The sequence below is a fragment of the Branchiostoma lanceolatum genome, chromosome 15 (assembly GCF_035083965.1).
Source record: "Branchiostoma lanceolatum isolate klBraLanc5 chromosome 15, klBraLanc5.hap2, whole genome shotgun sequence".
Classification (NCBI taxonomy): domain Eukaryota; kingdom Metazoa; phylum Chordata; class Leptocardii; order Amphioxiformes; family Branchiostomatidae; genus Branchiostoma; species Branchiostoma lanceolatum.
This window is the reverse complement of record NC_089736.1, coordinates 15,490,202-15,513,192: the sequence shown is the minus strand read 5'-3', so window position 1 is coordinate 15,513,192 and position 22,991 is coordinate 15,490,202. Positions and strand designations below refer to the sequence as shown.

The window sequence follows — 22,991 nt, the reverse complement described above, 5'->3', positions numbered from 1 at the left end:
GTAATTAGATGTATCTTTCATGATTTAGTATTCATAAGTTATGCTAATTTGATGACAAAATCAGTCAAAATCCAAGATGGCTGTCTATATCACTATTTAAGGTATCAGCAGGCTTTTTCGCCTTTAAAATCATCAAAAACCTGACATTTTCTTTAACCAGAGACATTTAGATTAACGTTTCTAGTCTATTTTAAGTGTCCTTTTTGTGTCAAAAATCGAAAAAAAAATGATTTTTTTAAATTTCAAAATGGCCGATCCTAGATTGCGGATCCCAAGGGATCGCTAACAACATATGACGTCATTCTATGTCGTAATTTTGACGTCAACGTAATTATCATTGACTTCGTATGCCTTTGCATACCTTAAAATGAACTATACAAACTGTTTTTTTAATACCTTTGGATATTACGGGAACTCCCTATTAGGCAATAAAATTAGATCGATGACGTCATATTACGTCATAACATCACTTAAATTACAGGAATTATAAATGTTGACGTGAACATCACTCCCTGCAAATTTGGTGATGATACATTATACCGTTTGGAAATTATGAGGGGGGTTCGAATGAGCACCCACCACCCCCCACCCCAATGCCAGATATATAAAAAAAGCCCTGTCTGGATAGGGCTACATAGAGTATTGCAGAGTTGCTCGTCAAATATGTCAAATATGTCATATCGAAACGGAGATGCACAACCTCACTCCTCTTCAGCATAGATTTTGACAATATTGTGATACAAATCAAGTGAAGGATTAACGACATTTTAATTAGATAATGGTAAACTGTATCATAGAGAAAGAACAACTAAGTGCGACGTATAAATCTGTATTTTTTGATGTCATTAGACTAACCTTGCACAAGAAACATTATCTGTTGCCACATCTATACAGAAGCAAGATTTTTGCTCTACTCGGTTTGCCTAGCAGAACACTTTGGTCTGCTATGTATTCAACTCGTGTATCGTCGTCTTTACTTTCATGTATATGTTTCTTATATGCTAATCATACCATAGACCACCTGTACCTAGCCCTTCGAGGTATGAATGTGCAATATAGGTATTTTTTTTATAATAATTGCATTACTCAGCCTGTTTAAGGCCTTTGACACCTGGGGGTTGGCTACGTTATCAGTAATCTGCACGTAACGTTTGATGTATCTATCTTTTTTAAAAAGTAATTGGCCGGATGATGGAAATAACAAATATTTAGAATATCAAAACGAGAAAATTTGCAATCTCATATATTTTGGGGTTAAAAGCAAACATGTTGGTAAAAAAATACTGCTGTTCATTGATCTGGGAATTCCCCGTCAGGGGCAGAGACTTTAACCTTGAATTTTTACGACATAGGAGATAATTAGACACGAAATTAATTTGTCCAAGGCTATTTGTTTAATATGACGATATCGTCTTTTATTTGGGGCCAAAACATTAAAAACAGTGATTTTTGTCTCTTACGTAAAACAGTGTGATCGACTGCCTCCCGGCTTCTTCAGCTGCTTCCTCTCTTCACTGGTGGTTTCGCCCCCTTCAGCAGTACCTCCTCCGGGAGGCGGGGCAGCAGTACTGGCCAGGTACTGCTAGCCGAGATTTTTCCACTGTTTGTCTCCACTCCTAAACCACAGCCAGCGGGACGCCTTCTCCGCCTCTTCAGCTAGCTTTTTTGTTGCTTCCCTCCTTCCCTTGCCCTTCACACCTGTAGCACCTAGTGCCCTCCACATGTATTGGCAGATGAACCCTCTCGTTCCTAGCTACTTCCACGGGGTAACAGCTCGCTGTCCATTTTCTTTCTTTGCACATGTGAAATAACTCCTGGTACTTCGATGCTTTTCTCTCATGTGCCTCTTCTGCTCTTCCCAGGGGACTGTTAGCTTTTATCAGTACCACCTGCTTTGTCTGCTTGGACCAAGGTATCACGTCCGGCCTTAGCCTTGTTATTGCTATTTCTTCTGGGAAAACCAGCTGTCTATCCAGATCGATCTGCAGGGCCCAATCACTTGCTGTTGCAAAGATACCTCCTTCCTCTAGCTTTCTCTTTCGCCCAATCTTTGTCTCTCCCTCCTTCACAAAACCTATGAACTGTGGTATCTTTCTGCTATGTTGTCTCTTCTTCACTCTCTCTTCCTCCAGGACCACTGCTAACACCCTTAGTACTTTGTCGTGTCTCCACCGGTACCTTCCTTGGCTCAAGGCTACCTGGCACCCTGATTTGGCTCAGTGTTCATCTTTTCCCACACAGACCACAGTTCTTCCTGCATGCCCCATCTTTTCTTGTTTGCTGCAGTAGGGAGTAAATCGTATACTGCTTTTATGGGGAACTAGGTTCTCAGGGGCTCCCATCTGTATAAATCGCTCCACATTACCCTTCTGTGTTTTATTCCTTCCCATCTCGTCCATGCACCCTGAGATCCTTGACTCACTGCCTCGCTCTTCTATCCTCCTCCTCTTTTCTTCTAATCTCGCTCTGGACCATTTCTCTTCTTTCCCTAGGTCCTGCAGTGTAACATCTCTGGTTCTCTGTTCTACCAGCGCCCAGTCCCAATCTTCCCTGCGCCACCACTCCTTCTATGTCTCGGTGCCTCAGGTTACTTTCCGCTTCTTCTTCCGCTTTTCCCACAGCCCACTTCCTTCCTGTTCTCATCTCTATTCCTGCTTTTTCATCTCTGCTTCCTTCCAGGGACATTACGGCCCTTGCTTTACAGACTTTGAATTCTTCCACTGCGGATGTAAACGGGAATTGCAGCCTTGAGGTTCTGCAGTACAAACCAATTTTGCTTAAGCTTGGTGGGAGATCCACCCATTTCCTGAGTTGTTTGCTAATCTTCCTTTCCACCGTCTCTATAGTTGTGAGTGGGATGCCGTACATCGCCATTGGCAAGGTTATCCTTGGTAAAAGACCATACTGGTAGCACCAGACCTTGAACTTTCCCGGTAGTTTACTTTCCTCAATTGCTTGCAGGCCCTTTTTGACTTGCTGCCTGAAGTCTTTGATATTGTTCTGGTCCCCAAGCGACTGGTCAAACTTCTTTCCCAGGCTCTTTATCGGTTGTTCTGTCACTGGTGGTATTTTCTCTCCCTGAATCTCTAGCTGAATCCTGTCACTCACTTTCCCTTTCCTCAGCACCAGCTTTCGGCATTTCTTTGCTTTGAACTTCATCCTTGCCCAGGTGGTTGCCGTCTCTAGGCTCTTCAGTATCCATCTGGCACTTAGCACACTCTCGGTTGTTATCGTCAGATCATCCATGAAGGCCTTCAACGGTTGTTGTCTCAATCCTGATTTTCCTTTAGGCCCTCTGCTCTGCCCTATGGCTGGCTTCATCACCAGGTTCATTGCTGCAACAAATAACATCACTGAGATTGTGTACCTTGTTAGTATCCCTCTTTGCAGTCTTTGCCAGGCTGTTGTACTTCCGTTGACTGTGAACCTGATCTGCAGACAATCAAGATACTGGAATATGATTTTCCGTGCTTGCTGTGGTACATGGTATTTCTCTAAAGCCATCTTTATCAGCTGGTGTGGCACTGAGCTATTTGCATTTTCAAGGTCCTGCCAGACCACTGAAAGGTCTTTCTTGCCTGCCTTTGCCTCCTCTATGAGCTGCAACTGGGTTATAATACTTGTGTGTTCGAGGCACCCAGAGAAACCTGGCACTCCTCCTTTTTGTATTGATGTATCGATGTACTTGTTAACCAGCACTGTAGTTCAAGAGCCTCTTGACCAAGACTGCAAAGGATACCTTGCACTCCACTGGCACTGACAACAATGATATTTTCCTAAACTGGTCTACTCTCTCTGCTTTCTCCTGCTTGGCACAGAACACCCCCTCTGCTCTCTTCCATGATTCTGGTATCGCCCCTTTCCTCCAGAATGCTGCCCTTCTTCTTTCTCTGTCTTTCTTCTTTCTCCAAGTTCTTTCTGCTCTCTCAAAGCTGAGTAATCTTTTCCTTAGCCCATCTCTCAATTCCTGCAGAGTCTCTCTTTCTTCTCAATTACTGGAGAGCCTCTAATTTTCCCTCAAAAGTTGCTCCGGCTAAAATATGATCATTCTAAGGTCAAATAGCCTTGAATAATATTTTTCACCAAGGTGTAATAATAACAGATTCATTGATTTTTCTAGCAATCATGTGATTTTGACCGGTGAAATAGCACTTAAAGCTGGCATAAGTGTTCTCTGGTAAAAACATGTCAAGCCGATACCGCATGACGTCACGGGGTGAATGACCTGTTAGACGCGTGGTCGCATCAATACCCAACTTCGCAGACAGTTAGTATTATAGGGTATACAGTTGAATCCAGCTTTTTGCATTACTGTTAGTAGCATATTTCGGGGATATGCATAAAATTCTGAAAACCAAAACCGTTTCCCATTCACTCCATTAGAAATAAAATGGCATAATTGCATTAGCCATGTTTACATACTCCTGCTATTTGCATAAAACAATGCCAATGGCAACTAGAAAACTGGTTGAACATGTCAAAGTCACTAACTCTTATAGATTGTATGCAAATGTCATTCAAGTCTAAATCGAGTATTGATAGTTCTATGGTAAGAAAACTCCATAGGAACTGTTGTTGTCCTTTGTATTTTGAAAAAGCTCTAGCCATTGTCATTTGCTGTGATAGGATACAGAAGAATAGAATTGCCATTTTTTGCTTAATTTGCCATCCTTTGCACTCAACATGTGTATATAAACTTATGATATGCTTATGAATTCCATATGTTACATTTTGTATAACTGGGAGTGAGTGAACTTGACACAAAGTGTCTATGTTTCCTTAAAGTGCCGTCCTAGTAACCACAGCAACCCCCTCCCCCCTCAGTGCTGCTCATTTTGTCCCCTAGGGTTAATGGACTACTCCTCATTATTGCATAAAATACACTGACAAATCAGTTATGCAAATAAGCGAATTCTACTGTATATACTCATGGACTATATCTGCAATTTCACTTGCTGTACAATATTTTTGGGTTAGAAATAACGATTTTTGATTTACTGCTCTTCCCAAGCTGATGTATACATTCCCCGGCGCTTTTCCGCCATACCACACCCCCGGGGGGGGGGGGGCGTTCGAACGTTCGAACGGTACTATTTTGCAGCTTCCACGGGGGTCCCTTTTTGTTAATAGCCTCTACTTATGTCAATATTTTATGAATATTTGATCAATATTTATACTGTTATTATTCATAAGTCCTATCAAAAGTATGCCAAATATTTAGAAAATTCCTGTTTTTGCAATTTAACGTTACATTGTACCCGATTGGACCATTCTGAAAACGTCACGGTCTCGCCAGGTTACCCGCAGTCACTGAGTGGTTCGAAATTCAGGTTCGACAGAAGTTGTCACAGGCCTTAAACTGCCTGAGTATGCATTTTATTGTGTTTTGAACAGCTCTTATCTAATGTTACCAAAGGGTTCAAGGTACATGAAAAACGATGTGTTACTGATTACCTTCTTGCACGTAGTGACACTGGCTTCTGGATGTGGAGGTACTCTGACGGCCCCCCCTGAAGGTATTGTGACATCACCAAACTATCCCAATGACTATGGCACCAATGAGACTTGTGAGTGGATAGTCAAGGTACCAGAAGGGAATTCAATTCGTCTTACGTTTGGCAGCTTCAACCTCCAAGCGGGTTATGACTTTTTGACCATCTATAATGGAGGCACTGATGGTGCTAGACTATTGCAGAGGTGATGACCTGAAAGACGAAACAACTTTTTCTAAAGAGTAGAGCAGTATGAATAATGCAGAGAGTGATTAATGATGTTAATTGATGACTTCAGAAGTCTTATAACTGCAACATTTTCTGCAAAACAAAAAATAGAGCCAAGAACTTTCCGTTTTATTTGCAGCTTATCAGGTGAAGTGTCAGTCGACCCCATCAACAGTACATCTAACAAAATGTTCCTGAGGTTTTCATCTGACGAAAGTGTCACGGCTCATGGGTTCCAGTTCAACTACAGAGGTAACATATTTGATTATATCGTGCATGTTTGCTTTCTTGCGTAAAGACCTGTACTTTACCTTCATACGGCCTTGGATCTGGTATCGTTGTCGAAACTATATTACAGTTCGGGAAATTAAACCATCTCGTAAAGCCCCTGTCACACTTGTGCGTATAAGCAATTCCGTGTGAGTTCCGTATTAAATTTGACAATACGCAGTTGTACGAACAAAATATCAAATTTCTTCAGTTATGCGCGGCGCACATATAGCGTATGAATAACCAATTCAGCGTATGAGCCACGTATGATTTCCACATGAAGTGCGCAATACTATCATCCTTGCAGCGAATAGCTGCGTGCCAGCTGCGTATGCTGAGCGTTTTCCGGAAGCACATAACGTCTGCCGACCGCATCCCTGACGCACTTCCGACTAATGCTAATCGAATTATGAGTGTGTTTGGTTGCATTGATATTAGCTAATATTTACTTAATCTGTTATGGGAAGACGCCTCCACAACTGACGACAAGCAGGACCTTTTGTATATGTGTAACAGTGACACCAACCTTACTTTTGGAACACTCCATGACATTTAGAGCCATTATTTACCTGTGAATATGGTTGCATTAATATCAGTAGTTACGAAACCTGTTATTAGAAGACGCCTCCACAAGTACCGACAAGTAGAACTTTTTTATCTGTATGTAACAGGGATACATTTGTGTGGGGCATTTCAATGATTATCTAAATTAAAAGTTATGCACACTTTGCTGGTTGTGTTTGTTTTCTCTCTGTCCTTGACTAAAATGAATACCCGGCCCGACCAATGAAAAACCAAATCTGGAATGTATCCTGGATGTTCGTCGAGTACGCTATGTGTACGCTATCCGCTCGCTATCTGTGCATTTGTCATACGTTACTGGTACGTGCAATGCGCTGCCCGATAGCAGGGCGAAGGGCACTAATTCGTGACGTATATATTCTTATTCGCTATACGTTCGATCATCATGCGTTGTATCTGCGCTGCAAGTACGCTATTTGGTCGCTGCGCAGAGATCGTGCCGCAAGAGAAGCGTATTACGGCGTTTGTAGCGCAAAAACAAAGCGCGCTCTTACCTTACTCGTCCGTTGTCGGACGTGTGAACTGCGTTCTTATAACGTCTGAGCTGCGTAACAGCGTTCGCACGAAAGTTTTCGGTAGTTTCAAAAATATCAGGCGTACTGCGCCGTGCCTTGCGTGTGCCTGCGTATCTAAAACTATGACAAAACGATTGAAAAACGCATTAGGTACGTATTGTGCGTACGCCGGCGTATGAAAAAAAATGTTAACACGCAACTCACACGGACATGTTATACGCACAAGTGTGTCAGGGCCTTAAGAATCCTTGTAAAAACGATCAAAGATACAAAATACGTTGTTGGACAAACGCAGAGATCATAGTACATTAACCCTATCCAGACGGGGGGGGGGGGCTAAAAGTGCCCGCGCCAACTTTGACATCGTATAACTGCCGAACGACATACGCTAGGACTACCAAACTTGGTGACTTTTCCTAAAATTTAGTTGGCAACAATATTATGATAAAAGCATAAGTTTATCATTTTTCGTGTTGCCATGGCAACGGGTTTCTGAAAGGCATTTTATGCAAAAATCACAGATTGTTGTAAAACAATGATATTTCTTAGGTTTTCTTGCTCAACCACACTAGTTTTCCTACGTGTATAGCATCATATGTAATTAGATGTAATTTTGATAATTTAAAATTCATAATTTACGCTAATTTGATGAGGTAATCGGTCAAAATCCAAGATGGCGGACAATTACACTATTTTAGGTATCAACAGGGTTTTTGGCCTTCAAAATCGTCACTATGTGGCATTTTCTTTACCAGAAACATTCAGATGAACGTTTCTAGTCTATCTCTAGTGTTTTTTGGGGTCATAAGTGGAAAAAAAACATTTTTGAAAATTTCAAAATGGCCGATCCAAGATGGCGGATCCCAGGGGGTCGCTAACAACACGTGACGCCATTTAATGACGTCATTTTGACGTCAACGTCGTTACGATTTACGTTATATGTCTTGGTTTACCTTAAAATCAACAATACATACTATTTTGTTTAATACCTTTAGATATTACGGGAATTCCCTATTTAGCCAATAAAATCACATCAATGACGTCATAATTACGGATAACTGGATAGGGTTAATCAAAGACCGTTGATAGCATTTGTCACCTCTTTATGTACCTGATAACTAAAGAGTATTCTATAATTCCGTAGTATTAGATAGTGGGAATTTAATTGTTGCCTTATTTCGAAGATGAGAAAACGTCATTTACATAATTTATGAGGGAATGAAACATAAGACTTTGCCACCCTACCATTTTTTTCAAGTTTTCCTTGTTTTGTGACTCTTTGACAAATGAAAAAAACTAAGATGAAATTCTCACGACATAGAACAATTTTACGAGTAAATATAATATTTTAAAAGAAGATTTATACCATCAAAAATTTATAGAAATTCAAGTCTAGATTCGTTCTTTACTTATCTAGCAATAACATTTTTCTTGTCCTAAGAAAATATTAGAATTTTTCCGTTCCCTTTATTGAGTACTCTTTCTTGAAGAAAAATATCGCAAGAAATAAATTAAGTAAGAAATAAATTCTTAACTCGTGGACAAAATGTCATAAACCCAAAAGTTTACTTCTTTGAAGAAAGTTTTCAGTGCATATGAGGAAAGGTTTTTTTAAATTTTGTTTTGTTTTGATAGTGTGATATTTTCATACTTTGAGCTCTTTGTCTTTGTCTAGGTCTGCGTGTTCGCACGTATAGCTTAGAATCTTTTTATGTATTTGTCTAAACTTCAACATACACAGCAACACCGATCAGTAATGCTAGATGTGGAGGACTGCTGACGGCTCCCCCGAAAGATTTTGCGATGTCACCGAACTATCCCAATTACTACGGCAATGATTTGAATTGTGAATGGACGATCACCGTGCCAGACGGAAATAGGGTTCGTCTCACGTTTCTCAGCTTCCAACTCGAGAATGCTGACTCTTTGACCATCTACGACAAAGACGGTGACAGTGCTACACAATTGCAGAGGTGATGGCCTAGACGACCAAGTAATTTTCTGACGGATCCGAACAGTTTAAACAATACAGAGGGTGGTTAATGGTGTCAATTGATGGTTTTAGAATCAAATGCATCAATATTTCTTGGTAATATAAACAGAACTGAGAAAGATTTATTTTCATCTCCAGCCTTACAGGTGAAGCGTCAGTCCACCCGATCACCAGCGTATCTAACGAGATGCTTTTAAGGTTTACATCTGGCCATTCTTACACGGCTCAGGGGTTCATATTCTCCTATACTGGTAAGACTTTTGATGACAGCGATCATATTTGCTTTGTTATCTAAAGAGGTTAATAGGTACTTAAGCGGCATTTGTCCTCGGATCAGGTATCGTTGACGTAACGCCATAACAGATTCGAAAATTAAGCCTATACATGTTGTGGGTTGGACAATGCAATGTGCAGCAAAGTGGTATGAGTAAAACTCACACGATTTTTCATATCAAAGCGTCTTATGGCAATCATTTCAAAAACGCTAAAATATACAGAAGCGTATAGTTTTATATCCAGATATAAATCCAGATAACAGGCTACATTGAAGACCGTTGATGTCATTTATTACTCCTTCAAACACAGCGACACCGACCAGTGCTACTGGATGTGGAGGTAACTTGACGGCTCCCCCTGTAGGCAATGTGACATCACCGAACTATCCCAATGACTACGGCAACGAGGAGAATTGTGACTGGACCATCACCGTACCTGAAGGAAATATAGTTCGTCTGACATTTGACAGCTTCGTCACTGAGGTAGATTATGACTTTCTGTTCGTCTATGATGGGGACGGCGACACCGCAGCTCCGTTACAACGGTAACAACAGGATCAGCTGAACAATTCCTAATAGAATATATAAATTCGTTGGTATGATTCAAATAGAGTAAATTGTGAAGGCGAATTATATGACTTCTATCTGTCGAATTCAAAGCTTGCAATTTTCTGGGTATCATTATGAGCCAAGGAAAAATATTGAGATGTCTGACCTTCATTTTCTTCCCATTGATTCTAGATTGACAGGTGACAGGTCATCCGTATATGTTCCTACTGTTACCAGCACATCTACCCAGATGTTCGTTAGGTTTACATCTGACGAAAGTATCACGGCTCAAGGGTTACAGTTCTCCTACATAGGTGAGGTGGTTACTTTCAGCGAGCATGTTTGCTTTGTTATCTGAAGAGGTCAATAGATACGTCAGAGGCATTTGTCCTTGGATCTGGTCGTTGAAGAAACACCATTACATATTCGAAAATTAAGCTACCACCAATACGTGCTGAGTGTTCGACATGCAATGTGTAGCAAAGTGGTAAGCGTAAAACTCACACAATTTTTCATATCAAAATGTTTTATGGCAATCATTTTAAAAACGCTAAAATATACAGAAGACATATAGTTGGACAAAATCCAGATAACAGGCTACATTAAAGACCATTGATGTCATTCATAACTCTTTCAAACACAGCAAAACCTGGATGTGGAGGTAACCTGACGGCTCCTCCTGTAGGCATTGTGACATCTCCGAACTTTCCCAATGATTACGACAACGAGGAGAATTGTGACTGGACTATCACCGTGACTGAAGGAAATAAAGTTCGTCTTATACTTGACAGCTTCGTCACTGAGGTAGATTTTGACATTCTGTCCGTCTACGATGGGAACAGCGACACCGCAGCTCCGTTACAACGGTAACAACAGGATTAGCTGAATAATTCCCGATAGAATATACAAATTAGTTGTTATGATTCAAAACCCAGTAAATTGTGAAGGCGAATTATATGACTTCTATCCGTCGAATTCAAAGCTTGCAATTTTCTGGGTATCATTATGAGCTAAGGAAAAATATTGAGATGTCTGACCTTCCTTTTGTCCCCATTGATTCTAGATTGACAGGTGACATGTCAGTCGTATATGTTCCTACTATCACCAGCACATCTACCCAGATGTTCGTGAGGTTTACATCTGACGAAAGTGTCACGGCTCAAGGGTTCCAGTTCTCCTACATAGGTGAGGTGGTAACTTTCAGCAAGCATGTTTGCTTTGTTATCTGAAGAGGTCAATCGTTACTTTAACGGCATTTGTCCTTTTTTTATTAAACAACAGAAGAATATACAGGACACAGAGTTGATGCGCTTTAGCTAAAGCTAATATTAAACATCAATAACAACTCGTTGGTCTCTGAAAGAAAGGTAGCTATGGAACCAATTTAAGATTGGGCCGTCGACCCCGTTTCGCTGCAGCTTAAAATTAAGTCCTTTATGCCAGACTTTGTCAAATGCTCTTGAAAAGTCTAAGTAAACCGCTCTGACTTCTTTGTTGGAGTCTAGAGCATTAAAGATTTTATCAGTAATACAAATTAGTTGATTTACTGATAAAATCTCCGCGGATGAAGCCCGACTGGAGGGAATATAGTAAATTGTCCTTGCATTTGTCCTCGGATCTGACATCGTTGACGAAACGCCATTACAAATTCGAAAATCATGCTACCACCTATACGTGCTGAGGGTTCGACATACTATGTATAGCAAAGTGGTAAGAGTAAAACTCACGCGATATTTCATATCAAAGCGTCTTGTGCCACTCATTTTAAAAACGCTAAAAAAACAGAAGACATATAGTCGGACAAATTCCAGATAACAGGCTAAATTGAAGACAGTTGATGTCATTCATCATCTTCTAAACACAGCAACACCGACCAGTGGTACTGAATGTGGAGGTAACTTGACGGCTCCCCCTGTAGGCATTGTGACATCACCGAACTATCCCAATGACTACGGCAACGAGGAGAATTGTAACTGGACGATCACCGTACCTGAAGGAAATATAGTTCGTCTGACATTTGACAGCTTCGTCACTGAGGTAGATTATGACTTTCTGTTCGTCTACGATGGGGACAGCGACACCGCAGCTCAGTTACAACGGTACAGCAAGATCACTTTAACAATTCCTAATAGAATATATAAATTGCAAAGATGATGATTCAAATAGAGTAAAATGTGAAGGCGAATCATATGACTTCTAGCTGTCGAATTCAAAGCTTGCAATTTTCGGGGTATCATTATGAGCCAATGAAAAATATTGAGATGTCTGTCCTTCCTTTTCTTCCCATTGATTCTAGATTGACAGGTAACATGTCAGCAGTATATGTTCCTACTATCACCAGCACATCTACCGAGATGTTCGTGAGGTTTACATCTGACGGAAGTAAAACGGCTCAAGGGTTCCAATTTTCCTACATAGGTGAGGTGTTTAATTTCAGCGAGCATGTTTGCTTTGTTATCTGAAGAGGTTAATATATGCTTTACATGAATTTGACCTTTGATCTGGTTTCGTTGACAAAACGACATGAAAATTCGAAAATTGTGTTACCTTCAATACATACTAAGGGTTTTGCATGCACTGTAAAACAGGGTGGTCAGAATGAAACTCACATGACTTTTCATCACACTAAAACATGTTGTGGAAATCCTTGTAGAAATGACAAAAAGATACAAAAGACGTAGTTGGACAAATACGCACATACTTATCACATTTTCATCTGAAAACTATTCCGTCCTTGAGGTTGCTTGTCTAGCTAGTAACAGAAAGTTACTACCATTGCTGTCATAGAAACAAGTTCAACCATGTCAGAATATTTCTGATTGATTGATAAAACAATAAATCAACAGCAATCACTATAAAGACAACAGAAAACTACCTTTGTAATGAAACCTAATAATGGTACATGTGTGTGTGTCTAGGTGGCAGACTGCGTAATATTTATTTTAATGAGACACCCTTTTCGCATATACTCTAAATTTCCGCATTCAACAAAGTGTTTATGTTATGAAAGTATGATTTTACAATCGATTCTATTGTTTTGTTAAAAAATAAGACGCAGAAAGTGTTGAAATAATGGGAGTGTCATTTTTTACAGCAAAATGTGGGTTCTCCTCTTCTTCTTTGGATAAATCATGATAATGAGAATTGATTGTTGTCAAAATATCTATAATGGATTATCAAAACAGTTTATGCTTGTATCATCAATAATGGATTATCAAAACTGTTTATGCTTGTATGGCACTCCTCTTCAGCAAAGATTTGAGAATATTTTGATACAAATCAAGTAGAAAAATTAACGAAATTTTAAGTTAGATCGTGGCAAGCTGTTTCATCTGGAAAGAAACGTAATTTTAAATTGTATCAAAGAAAATTGTTCCTGCTTCGAACATCTAAAGACGTCGGATAATTTGTATTTTTGATGTTATTTTGAGATGTCTTGTAGAAGAAACATTATCTGTTGGCATATCTACACAGAAGCGAGAAGTGGGCTGCATACTTGGTTTGTGTATATAGTGCAACACTTCTCCCTGCTATGTATTTAACTCTTGTGTCATCGTCTGTGGTTCTGGTATATGTATAAACATATATACTTACATGTGTTTGTTTGTCATATCTTAGTCATACATCAGACAACCTGTACTTAGCCCTTCCAGTCTAGTCATGAGTGTACACTACAAATTTCGTTATTTCATTATTCAATCTATGATACATTGAACAGCTCTTCTCTGATGTAACCCAAGGTTTCAAGGGACATAAAAATGACAAGTGTTACTCATTACTTTCTTACACTTACGTCTTAGCTACGCTGACTCCCATCGCTTTGTGTGGCGGTAACCTGATGGCTTTCCCAGGAGGTAATGTGACTATTGTAGTACGGTAGGATATATATATATCATTTTGGAGACCAGGCAAAATTACTGGTCTCTATAGGTGCTACAAATAATGTTCAATTGGCTATTGAAATGCTATGCTATTTTCGATACACGTACAGCTAATATGTTGAAAAGAAACGGTGATAAAGCGAAACAAACAACGTGATTCTATTACAGGCTGTACAAACGATCACTGAACAAGCAGAAAATTTGACCTGGCCCGAATAGCAAAAAAAAACTGCAGCACGAAAAAACATACGACAGCACCTTCATAAAATGTTTTCGTTGTTACATATATATCTACATATATATCTCTCTGTATATATGGCCAAGGGACATTTCACTATCAACGCGGATGGATACCCCGAAATGCGGCTCAAACCGAAACGTAGTTTTCACCAATTCATACGCTTTTCAGCCATGCTAGTATTTGATATAAATTCGAAGCACATTATGAGAAATGTGAACTCAATCCCAGCCCCTCGAAACACTTTCGTCACTTTTTTGTAGCGCACTTCCCCGGTCGCGGAAGAACCGGGGTGTGCACCGAAAACAGTACATATTAAGGGCCTCTCTCGCTGAGATGCAACTAGTTGACGACTTGATGCAAATGGCAGTCACCAATTAATTGCGCACAGTTGCTAAGCACTCACACTGACGCGCGACGCATTTGCAAATGGAGCCCTGCTGAGCAGGGTATCGGAAACCGCAATGTAAAAAGACTAAAACGCATAAAAAGATTATCAGTGATAAAAGGATGTTCACTAATGATACATGGTGTAACATGATTAACATATTATGAGATATAAGCATAACGTTAGACTACTTTTACAATGACAGAAATTACCAAAACGAACTGATACGAACAATATACCGGATTTCCCTTTATTATGTGTTTTGTATCATGTATGTGTAATGATATATGTTTAAAGATTTATTAGAGCAACCAAACCTTGAAGCTGAGTTATTAATTGTTACAAAATAAATGACACCTTTTTGGCGACTGATGGGGACCTATTGGCAACTAATAGTTCTAAATAGAGAGACACTATTGGCAACTAGTGAGGGGGGGGGGTCTGTGGGTGTCGAATGATCCCCCCCGTCCAGAAAGTCTAAAAAAAAGCCCGGTCTAGATAGGTTAAGACGATCGCGTGTCGGCACCACGGCCACGCACCTGCGTGAAAACAACGTTGTCAGACGTCAGTGGTATTAACATGATATTATCTTGTCGGTTTTCTACTAAACAAATAACTAACGCCCATTTTGTACTGTTTTATAAAGCTTTATTTCTCATTTGCATGGCGTTTGTTTGATCGATTGGTACATGTCGTATATTTTGTGACAGGAGATGTTGCTACGCAATATTATGGTTCATTTTCTTATCGGTCCTACAACCGGTCCACTATTTTCCCGGGCCTTTTTTTTCGGACCGGTCCATCTTTTAATACTGACGACTCCTCCTGTAGTTAATGTGACATCACCCAACTATCCGGAGCACTACGACAATGATCAGACCTGTGAGTTGACGATCACCGTACCAGAGGGAAAGTACGTTCACCTAACGTTTAACAGCTTTAACCTCGAAGACGGTTATGACTTTATGAATATCTACGATGGAGGCAGTGACAGCGCGACACAATCGCACAGGTATGGCAATACAATTCTTAACCTCACGATTATAGTAAAAAAGTGGAATAAGTTTCCCTCACGGAAGCTTGCCCGTTTTTGATAGGGGCTAAACAAAATCAAAAAGGAAGACTAGACAAGAGAAACAACTAATTGACCTTTTAATGGTAACTTTTCAACGTTACCAAGACTCACACCGAGGCAGGAACATAGGAAAATGAAGTGTCAATTCTAACGGAAGACCCCCAAATACCTTCGGCCTTCCTATATTGCATTATCGCATATATTCACCTTTATTACGTTACACCAAAAAGACATAATGCTTAGGGCATATTGTAACTATTTAGAGCGTAGGCTTGAATAAAGTACAGCGTCTTTTCTAAAGATGTGCCATGAGTGTGTTCGGTTGACTTGAGGTTGTCCACTACAGTTATCTAGTTAACATTTAAGTAAAAAATGCACTAGAGAGCCTGTCATGTACGTTTTTTATTCTTTTAGTTATTGCCTCCAACGCTATTTTGCATGAAATAATATCTTTTTTAACACCTATTATATATATAGAAGTATCAAATATGCAATTCATATTTTATATAGACTACTAGTTAATAATGTTTTTTTAGGGATCTGTTATCTTTATGTAAGAAATTATTCTTCTATTTCTTGGAGACAGTTTAAATGCGCCCTGCAACAAACCAGCGCCTATAGCTACCATTAACCAGCTTTATATAACATTTAATGCATTAATTTGTCATGAAACTGATATACTTTGCCATCAAGGACTCATTCTGTCCCTTTAACTTGTTAAAAGAACTTCACAAGTTGAAATAATACAAATAAGCTGAATTTGAAACCAACTTAATTCCATATCAAACAAAACTGAATAAAAGCTCAATAAACACTGCACTTGAACATAAGTGAATACTATAGTGCCAAAATACATAGTTGCACACAGTCATAGTTTGCCAGTGCAGCTACTCAGCGGCTTTGGTGCATGTACATCCATTCGGCAAATTATATTTCGCCACTACAATGATGATGTGCAGAGAGTGATTCCTGATATCAATTGTTCAGTACTTCCTTGGTCACCTTCACAGAGCCAAGAACGATTTATCTATTTAATGAATTTCAGATTAACAGGTGAACTGCCAGTTTACCCCATCATCAGTACGTCTCACGAGATGTTCGTGAGGTTTACATCTGACGGGTGGGGAACGCGTCAGGGGTTCCAGTTCACAGGTAAGGTGTTTGATTGCAGGGAGTAAGTTTGTTTTGTTGCTGATGATTAGAGTGCATGTTATGAAATGGCTTAATTTGGGCTAGAAGTATACACAATAATGGATTTATGAATAAAGAGTGTAAAGTTAAAGTCACTCTATCAACCATGTTATTAATAAAGGTCTTCATAGTAATAGTTAACAGATAAATTCCATATAGAAGCGAAAAGTCACCACATGCAGCTTAGATGCTGTTTATATTGTGAGTCAGATCAAGTAAAAGATTAACAGCATTGAATATAACATTGTAAGCTGTATCATTATTCGCATGGAATACTTTAGCTGTATAGAAGATGCTCCGTGCTTTGAATATCTAAATGAAATGGAAAGATCTGTACTTTCGATAGGCTCAGACAATATGGCGTTTGTGAAATGAGTAGGTATTTGACCGACAACCCTGGATCCTTGGTTCAAATCATGACATGCCCCGGTGACACTGTATCCTCGGAAAGGGCACTTTACCGAATTTCCTCACTTCATTCAGACAGAAAATTAGTACCTATTTTCGGCTAGAGACGTCTCTCTGATATGACGTTAAATGGAGGTCCCGTGTTTGAGGAGAGCCACACCTCGAGCACGTAAAAGAATCCACCAAACTTACCTGAAAGAGTAAGGCTTCTTCTCGGTTTGAGTGGATCAAATCTAACTGTTAGTTATATTTGATGAATATAACTTGAACTGTTTAGTTCAAAAATGATGTGCGTTCCTCTTTACTTTCTTATGGTTAGTGACCGAGGCCTATTCTCCTAGATGTGGAGGTAACCTGGCGGTTCCCCCTGAAGGTACAGTGAGCTATCCTGGGCACTACAGCAGCGATGCTACCTGTGAGTGGACGATCACCGCACCAGACGGAAGTTACGTTCGTCTCACGTTTGCCAGCTTCCACGTCAAGGACACTGATGATTCGCTGACCATCTACGACGGAAACAGTGGCAGAGCGACACAATTGAAGAGGTTTTTAATCCCATGACTATAGTCGTCCGAAATTTATAGTGGAATCAGCTTTCCGCACGGCTGCATGCCTCCCTGCTTGTCTTCGAATTGTCAATTCCTACCCCCGTACAGACCAGGTGATAGCGAGCGCAACTAGACACTTACACAATAGTCACATGCTTCTTTGGAACCAGCTAGACAATATTGCAAAAGTTGTCTTGTTTCAAAATGTCAGTGTGCGTTTGTGTGTGTGTGTGTGAGTGTGTGTGTGTGTGTGTGTGTGTGTGTGTATATGTGTGTGTGTGAGTGTGTGTGTGTGTGTGTGTGTGTGTGTGTGTTTGTGTTTCTGGATTTTTATCGTCTGCATAACTCAAGGTTGGACTTCTTGTTGGATTACAATGATATTTGGTATGTGGGTAGGTGTAGGGAAGACATTTAAGGTCAAAGTCAATTTCGGGCTCCCTGGTATGTGACCTTAGTACTGCAGTAGAACTTCTTTTTATTTGTATATTTTGACCAGGACGTGCTATGGTCTATATTGTTTTGATGGCAGATAGATTGCAATGAAAGAAAGAAGTGGTGATGGTTTTGGCCTCCTACCATCTTGCTCCGGAACTGCTGGGGCGTTTTGTCAAAATCTTCCAAAAAGAATTACTGAAAAAGGAACAACGAATTTCCATGATATTAAGTATACAGGTAGCTTAGACAGAGATTAACATAATGAAGTACAAATTGTTGAAATGCATCTGCACTTCATCTGTACAATTATTGAGGAAAATCTACATTTGCAATGTTTTTTATCAAAGGACTCAAATACATGTACCGTATTTAGTTTATTGCAGGTGGAACATTAACGAAGACCTATTATGCACATAAATTCCTAATGTGCATGATTAGTGCAAAACTGCCACAATTCTTCAAACTGGTAAAGGTTTATGCTTATTTGCTTATGTTTATCTATTTCACACTTAAAAGTTATACATACATAACAGAGAAATACAAATGAGAATATAACAGGTCAGTGCAAGGGAGGCCGAAAGCGATGTTCTTAATATGTAAAAGCCTCCCTTAATCAAATCATAACAACTAAAATAAATAAATCAAATCAGAGAAATAAGATTAGTGATACATAAATAAAGGAATGTACTGTGAATACAGTAAAATAAATAAATCATAACTTGGTCGATCATTTTTCGGTTTTCATTAAATGTTCAGCTAAACGAGAAGTAGTAAGCAAATTAAAGAAAGGCAAATCGACTTAGGAAGTTTCACAACAGTATGACCTCTGTAAGTAACTTGAAGGTGTAAATGGTCAGGCATAGATTTTGCAAAAGTCATTTGCACAATTTTCATTGACATGTAATATACTTTTTCATCAACAACTCATTCTGTCCCATACTTGTTAGAATAACTACAGTCAAACTAAAGTTAGAATGACACACATTAAAGCTTACTTTAAAACACACAAGTTTTAATCAAACTTCACAAAAGTTCAGATAACACTGCCCATGAACTTAAACGAATGCCATTTTGCCAATACGTCTTGTTGCACACAACTATACTCTGCCAGTGTAGCTACCCAGTACCCTTGGTGCACGCACACTTATTTTGCAAACTGTATTTTGGCATTGCATTAATCAATAGTAGGGAGGCCAGCTTTCCTTTTTGTAGAGTAGCGCAGTTTGGATGATCCATAAAGTAACTTGTGATGTAAATTGTTAAGATACTTTTTTGGCCGCATCAACAGAGCTTAGAACGATTTATCATGTTTTCCAGCTTAACAGGTGACATGTCAGTCTACCCCGTCACCGGTACATCTAACCAGATGTTTGTGAGGTTAACAACATCCAACTATACTGAGGATGATGACCGGCCGGAGTTCCAGTTCACAGGTAAGGTGTTTGATTACAGCGAGCAAGTGTTTCTGTTGCTGATTAGAAGATTGCATGTTGTGGCAAGGATTTTCTTGGACTGGAACTTTGCAAATAATGGATTGACAACATGGAATATAGAGTGGCTGCAACTAAACATAGGGATACTGGTCATAAATTACATATAAAAGCGGAAAGTCGCCACCTCAACTCTGCAGCATAGATTTCGCTAATATCGTTAAAGAAATCAAGTAACAGTTGAACAAAATATTATATTAGATCATGAATAAACTGTATCATTGGGAATGAATTGTACCTTCTTACTGTATAAGTCGAAATGTTCCATGCTTCAAGTGCCTAAATGCAAGGAATATATTTGTAGTTTTGATACGCTTATCTAAGCCTCAATACGTTGATGACGGTTAGCCATCCAGGTAATAAGATACGCCCAAAATGATTACTCAAGCAGCTTAATTTTCTTCTTTAGATAGACGCTTCAGACAACATCCACTGTCTTTTGTTAGTGAACAAATGTGGTAGTTGGGCAGTAGTCAAATCAGTTTTTAGGCCACGCCTATCTTTCGCGCCAGACAAGCGTAGAACATGCCCCAACCATCTCCTAACCAGTAAATGACTAACTTCAGACTAAGCCCCGCGAATGCTTTTTTACCTACTCCCAACTATCCCGACCTCTAGCCGCAGACTGCCGAATCTCTCCTGACTAATTCCCAACCGATTGCTAGCCCTCTCAGGAATTTTAATGGGCACATTCAGTGGCTTTCAAAAGGAGGGGGTTATTTTCGTTTTTTAATAAAAATAATCAGTTCTGCTATGTTTTTAACATTACCGAGAGATCAAATTCGGATCATGGTTAGCTTAATTACGGCTTTTAGTGATCTTGTTTGTTTTTTGTTTGTAGTGTGAAGGTCGGGGTTGATTCGCCCACGTTCTGGTAGTAGTCAGTTTTGTTCGGTATGAGTTAGCAGAGATTTGTCCACGGCCTTGGGGTGAGTCATGGGTGGGTTGGAAACGTGGTTAAAGTAATAATTTTACTGCTAACATACTCCCGAATACCATCCAAACACTAGCCGACAGCGCAGAACATCAGTCGAGCACAAGCCAACCCATTCCAGATTTAGACCTCCCATCTAAACCACAACCTACATAGCTCTCGAATCACTCCTAACCATGGTCAGAGTAAAGGTCGGGGGGCCATTTTCGGCTATCTGCAACCTGGGCTTTTGTCATCTATTAAACTATCCTAAATTGTCTTCTCCTCATTAACATATCAATTCAGAGTATTGGTGTAAAACCTGGTTATCAAGCTCTTTCCTTTAGAAACACAACGGATGCTGTTTGAAACGTCTGACTGTTTCAAATTCAATTTTTATCCAGTTGCTGGAATGACTTACCATTGTTGGTTTATATAAACAAACATTTGTGGCCACACATGTACACAATCAAAGAAACGAGGAGAAACTGACTCCACTCGGTTAGCTTTGTAAAATGCTTTTGTCTTCTATGTATGCATATTTTCGTGTGACTAGACTGGCATGTTTGTTACATACATATTTTAGTCACACGAATGACCACATGTACCTAGACTGTCGAGACATTAATTGTTGCTCATTTATTTTTTACACGTAGCGACAGAGATCAGTGCTCTTGGATGTGGAGGTACCCTGACGACTCCCCCTGAAGGTAATGTGACATCACCGAACTATCCCGATAATTACGACAACGGCCAGACTTGTGAGTGGACGATCACCGTACCAGAAGGAACCTACATTCATCTGACGTTCAGCAGCTTCAACCTCGATGAGGGTAGTGACTTTTTGACCATCTACAAAAGAAACGGCGACAGTGCTTCACTAGTGCAGAGGTAATGACCTGAACAGCCAATCAATTTTCTTGTAAAAAGAGCAGACAAGAGGATAATTCAGAGAGGTGATAAATGATGAAAATTGATTAATCCATGATTGAAAGCTTCACTATTTTCTTAGTAATATAAACAGAGCCAATAAGAATTTGTTTTCATCTCCAGCTTATCAGGTGGAGCGCCAGTCTACCCAATCCTCTGTAAATCTAACGAGATATTTGTAAGATTTACATCTGACTACAGAGGCACGGCTCAGGGGTTCCTGTTCTCCTACACAGGTAAGGTGTTCGATTACAGCGAGCATATTTGCTTTGTTGCAGATAATTGGAGTGCATGTTGTGGCATGGTTTCTATTGGGCACCAATAAAAAGGCACAGAATAATGGATTACATTATATTTACACCATACCTCCTAGACTGTCTGTAACTTAACATAAGATATAATATTCTTGACAAATTTCTCATCGAAGAGGAAAGGCACTACCCCACTCCTTTGCATATATAAAATTTTACAATATTGTGATAAATTATATAAAGATTAACGAAATCCTATCTCAGATGGTAAACTCTAGCACAGGGAAAGCATTTTTCCTTTAAACCTTTCCAAAAAAATGTTCCATGCTTCCAATATCTAACTGGATTTGTCCTTGTGATGGGCTAAGCTCAATCTTGTATATAAAAAAAAACAAAACATATTATGTTGCCACATCTACACCTGCATAAAGAACTGAGGGGAACTTGACTCTACTAGGTTCGTTTGGACATAGCACTTTTGTCTATTCTGTATTTGACTCGTCTATTTTCCGCTCTACATTTCTGTATTTATCTACCTGCTAGTCATTCATCAGACCACCTGTACATTACCATTCCAGTCATGAGTGTACAGTAAAGGTATTTTTTTCATTTCATTTATCATTTTAGATATAATACCTTACTTATTAACTACTATGGTAGATCACATGTGCCTAGTCCTATTATGCAGGAATAATAAAGGTTAGTTTTGCATGATTTCCTTAGCATTTGTCTAAGTACGCCGAAAACTTCAAGGTCCATAAATATTGCTTATAACTCTCTTACACTTAGTTACGCTGACCAGTGCTCCTGGATGTGGAGGTCTCCTGACGGCCTCTCCTGGAGATACTGTGGCATCAACGAACTATCCTGGTCACTATGGCAACGATGAGACTTGTGAGTGGACGATCATCGTACCAGAAGGACGCTACGTTCACCTGACGTTCAGCAGGTTCAACCTCGAGGTCGGCTATGACTTTTTGACCATCCACGATGGGCTCAGTGATGGATCTACACTATTGCAGAGGTAATGGCTGCAACGGCCTAACAGCAGACTTGTAGAGTAGAGCAGTATGGTTGATGCAGAGGGGGAGTATGTGGATACAGATTCTCAATCAAAATCTTTTAATATTTTCTGGGTAACTAGACAGAAAAAACACGATTTATTTTGTTCTCCAGATTAACAGGTGAAGTGTCAGTCGACCCCATCACAGGTTCATCTAACCTGATGTTCCTGAGGTTTACATCTGACGAGAGTGAAACGCGTCAGGGGTTCCAGTTCACCTACACAGGTGAGGTGTTTGATTACAGCGAGTATGTTCGTTTTGTTGCAGATGATTGG

The 22,991-nt window shown here is 39.7% G+C and overlaps 2 protein-coding genes across 2 annotated transcripts; one reads left to right on the top strand and one right to left on the bottom strand.

Moving 5' to 3' along the window:
• Nucleotides 1-2,418: 2,418 nt before the first annotated feature.
• On the bottom strand, nucleotides 2,419-3,504 carry LOC136420306 (uncharacterized). Its single transcript, XM_066407153.1, has one exon. The coding sequence runs from the start codon at nucleotides 3,502-3,504 to the stop codon at nucleotides 2,419-2,421; it is 1,086 nt and encodes a 361-aa protein (XP_066263250.1).
• Nucleotides 3,505-5,908: 2,404 nt separating this feature from the next.
• On the top strand, nucleotides 5,909-21,366 carry LOC136420305 (cubilin-like). Its single transcript, XM_066407152.1, has 13 exons — nucleotides 5,909-5,972; nucleotides 8,829-9,035; nucleotides 9,666-9,900; nucleotides 10,097-10,218; nucleotides 10,548-10,770; nucleotides 10,968-11,089; nucleotides 11,769-12,003; nucleotides 12,201-12,322; nucleotides 15,243-15,423; nucleotides 16,532-16,638; nucleotides 17,405-17,630; nucleotides 19,386-19,501; nucleotides 21,128-21,366. The coding sequence occupies exons 1-13, from the start codon at nucleotides 5,909-5,911 to the stop codon at nucleotides 21,364-21,366; spliced, it is 2,199 nt and encodes a 732-aa protein (XP_066263249.1).
• The last annotated feature ends 1,625 nt before the right edge of the window (nucleotides 21,367-22,991 follow it).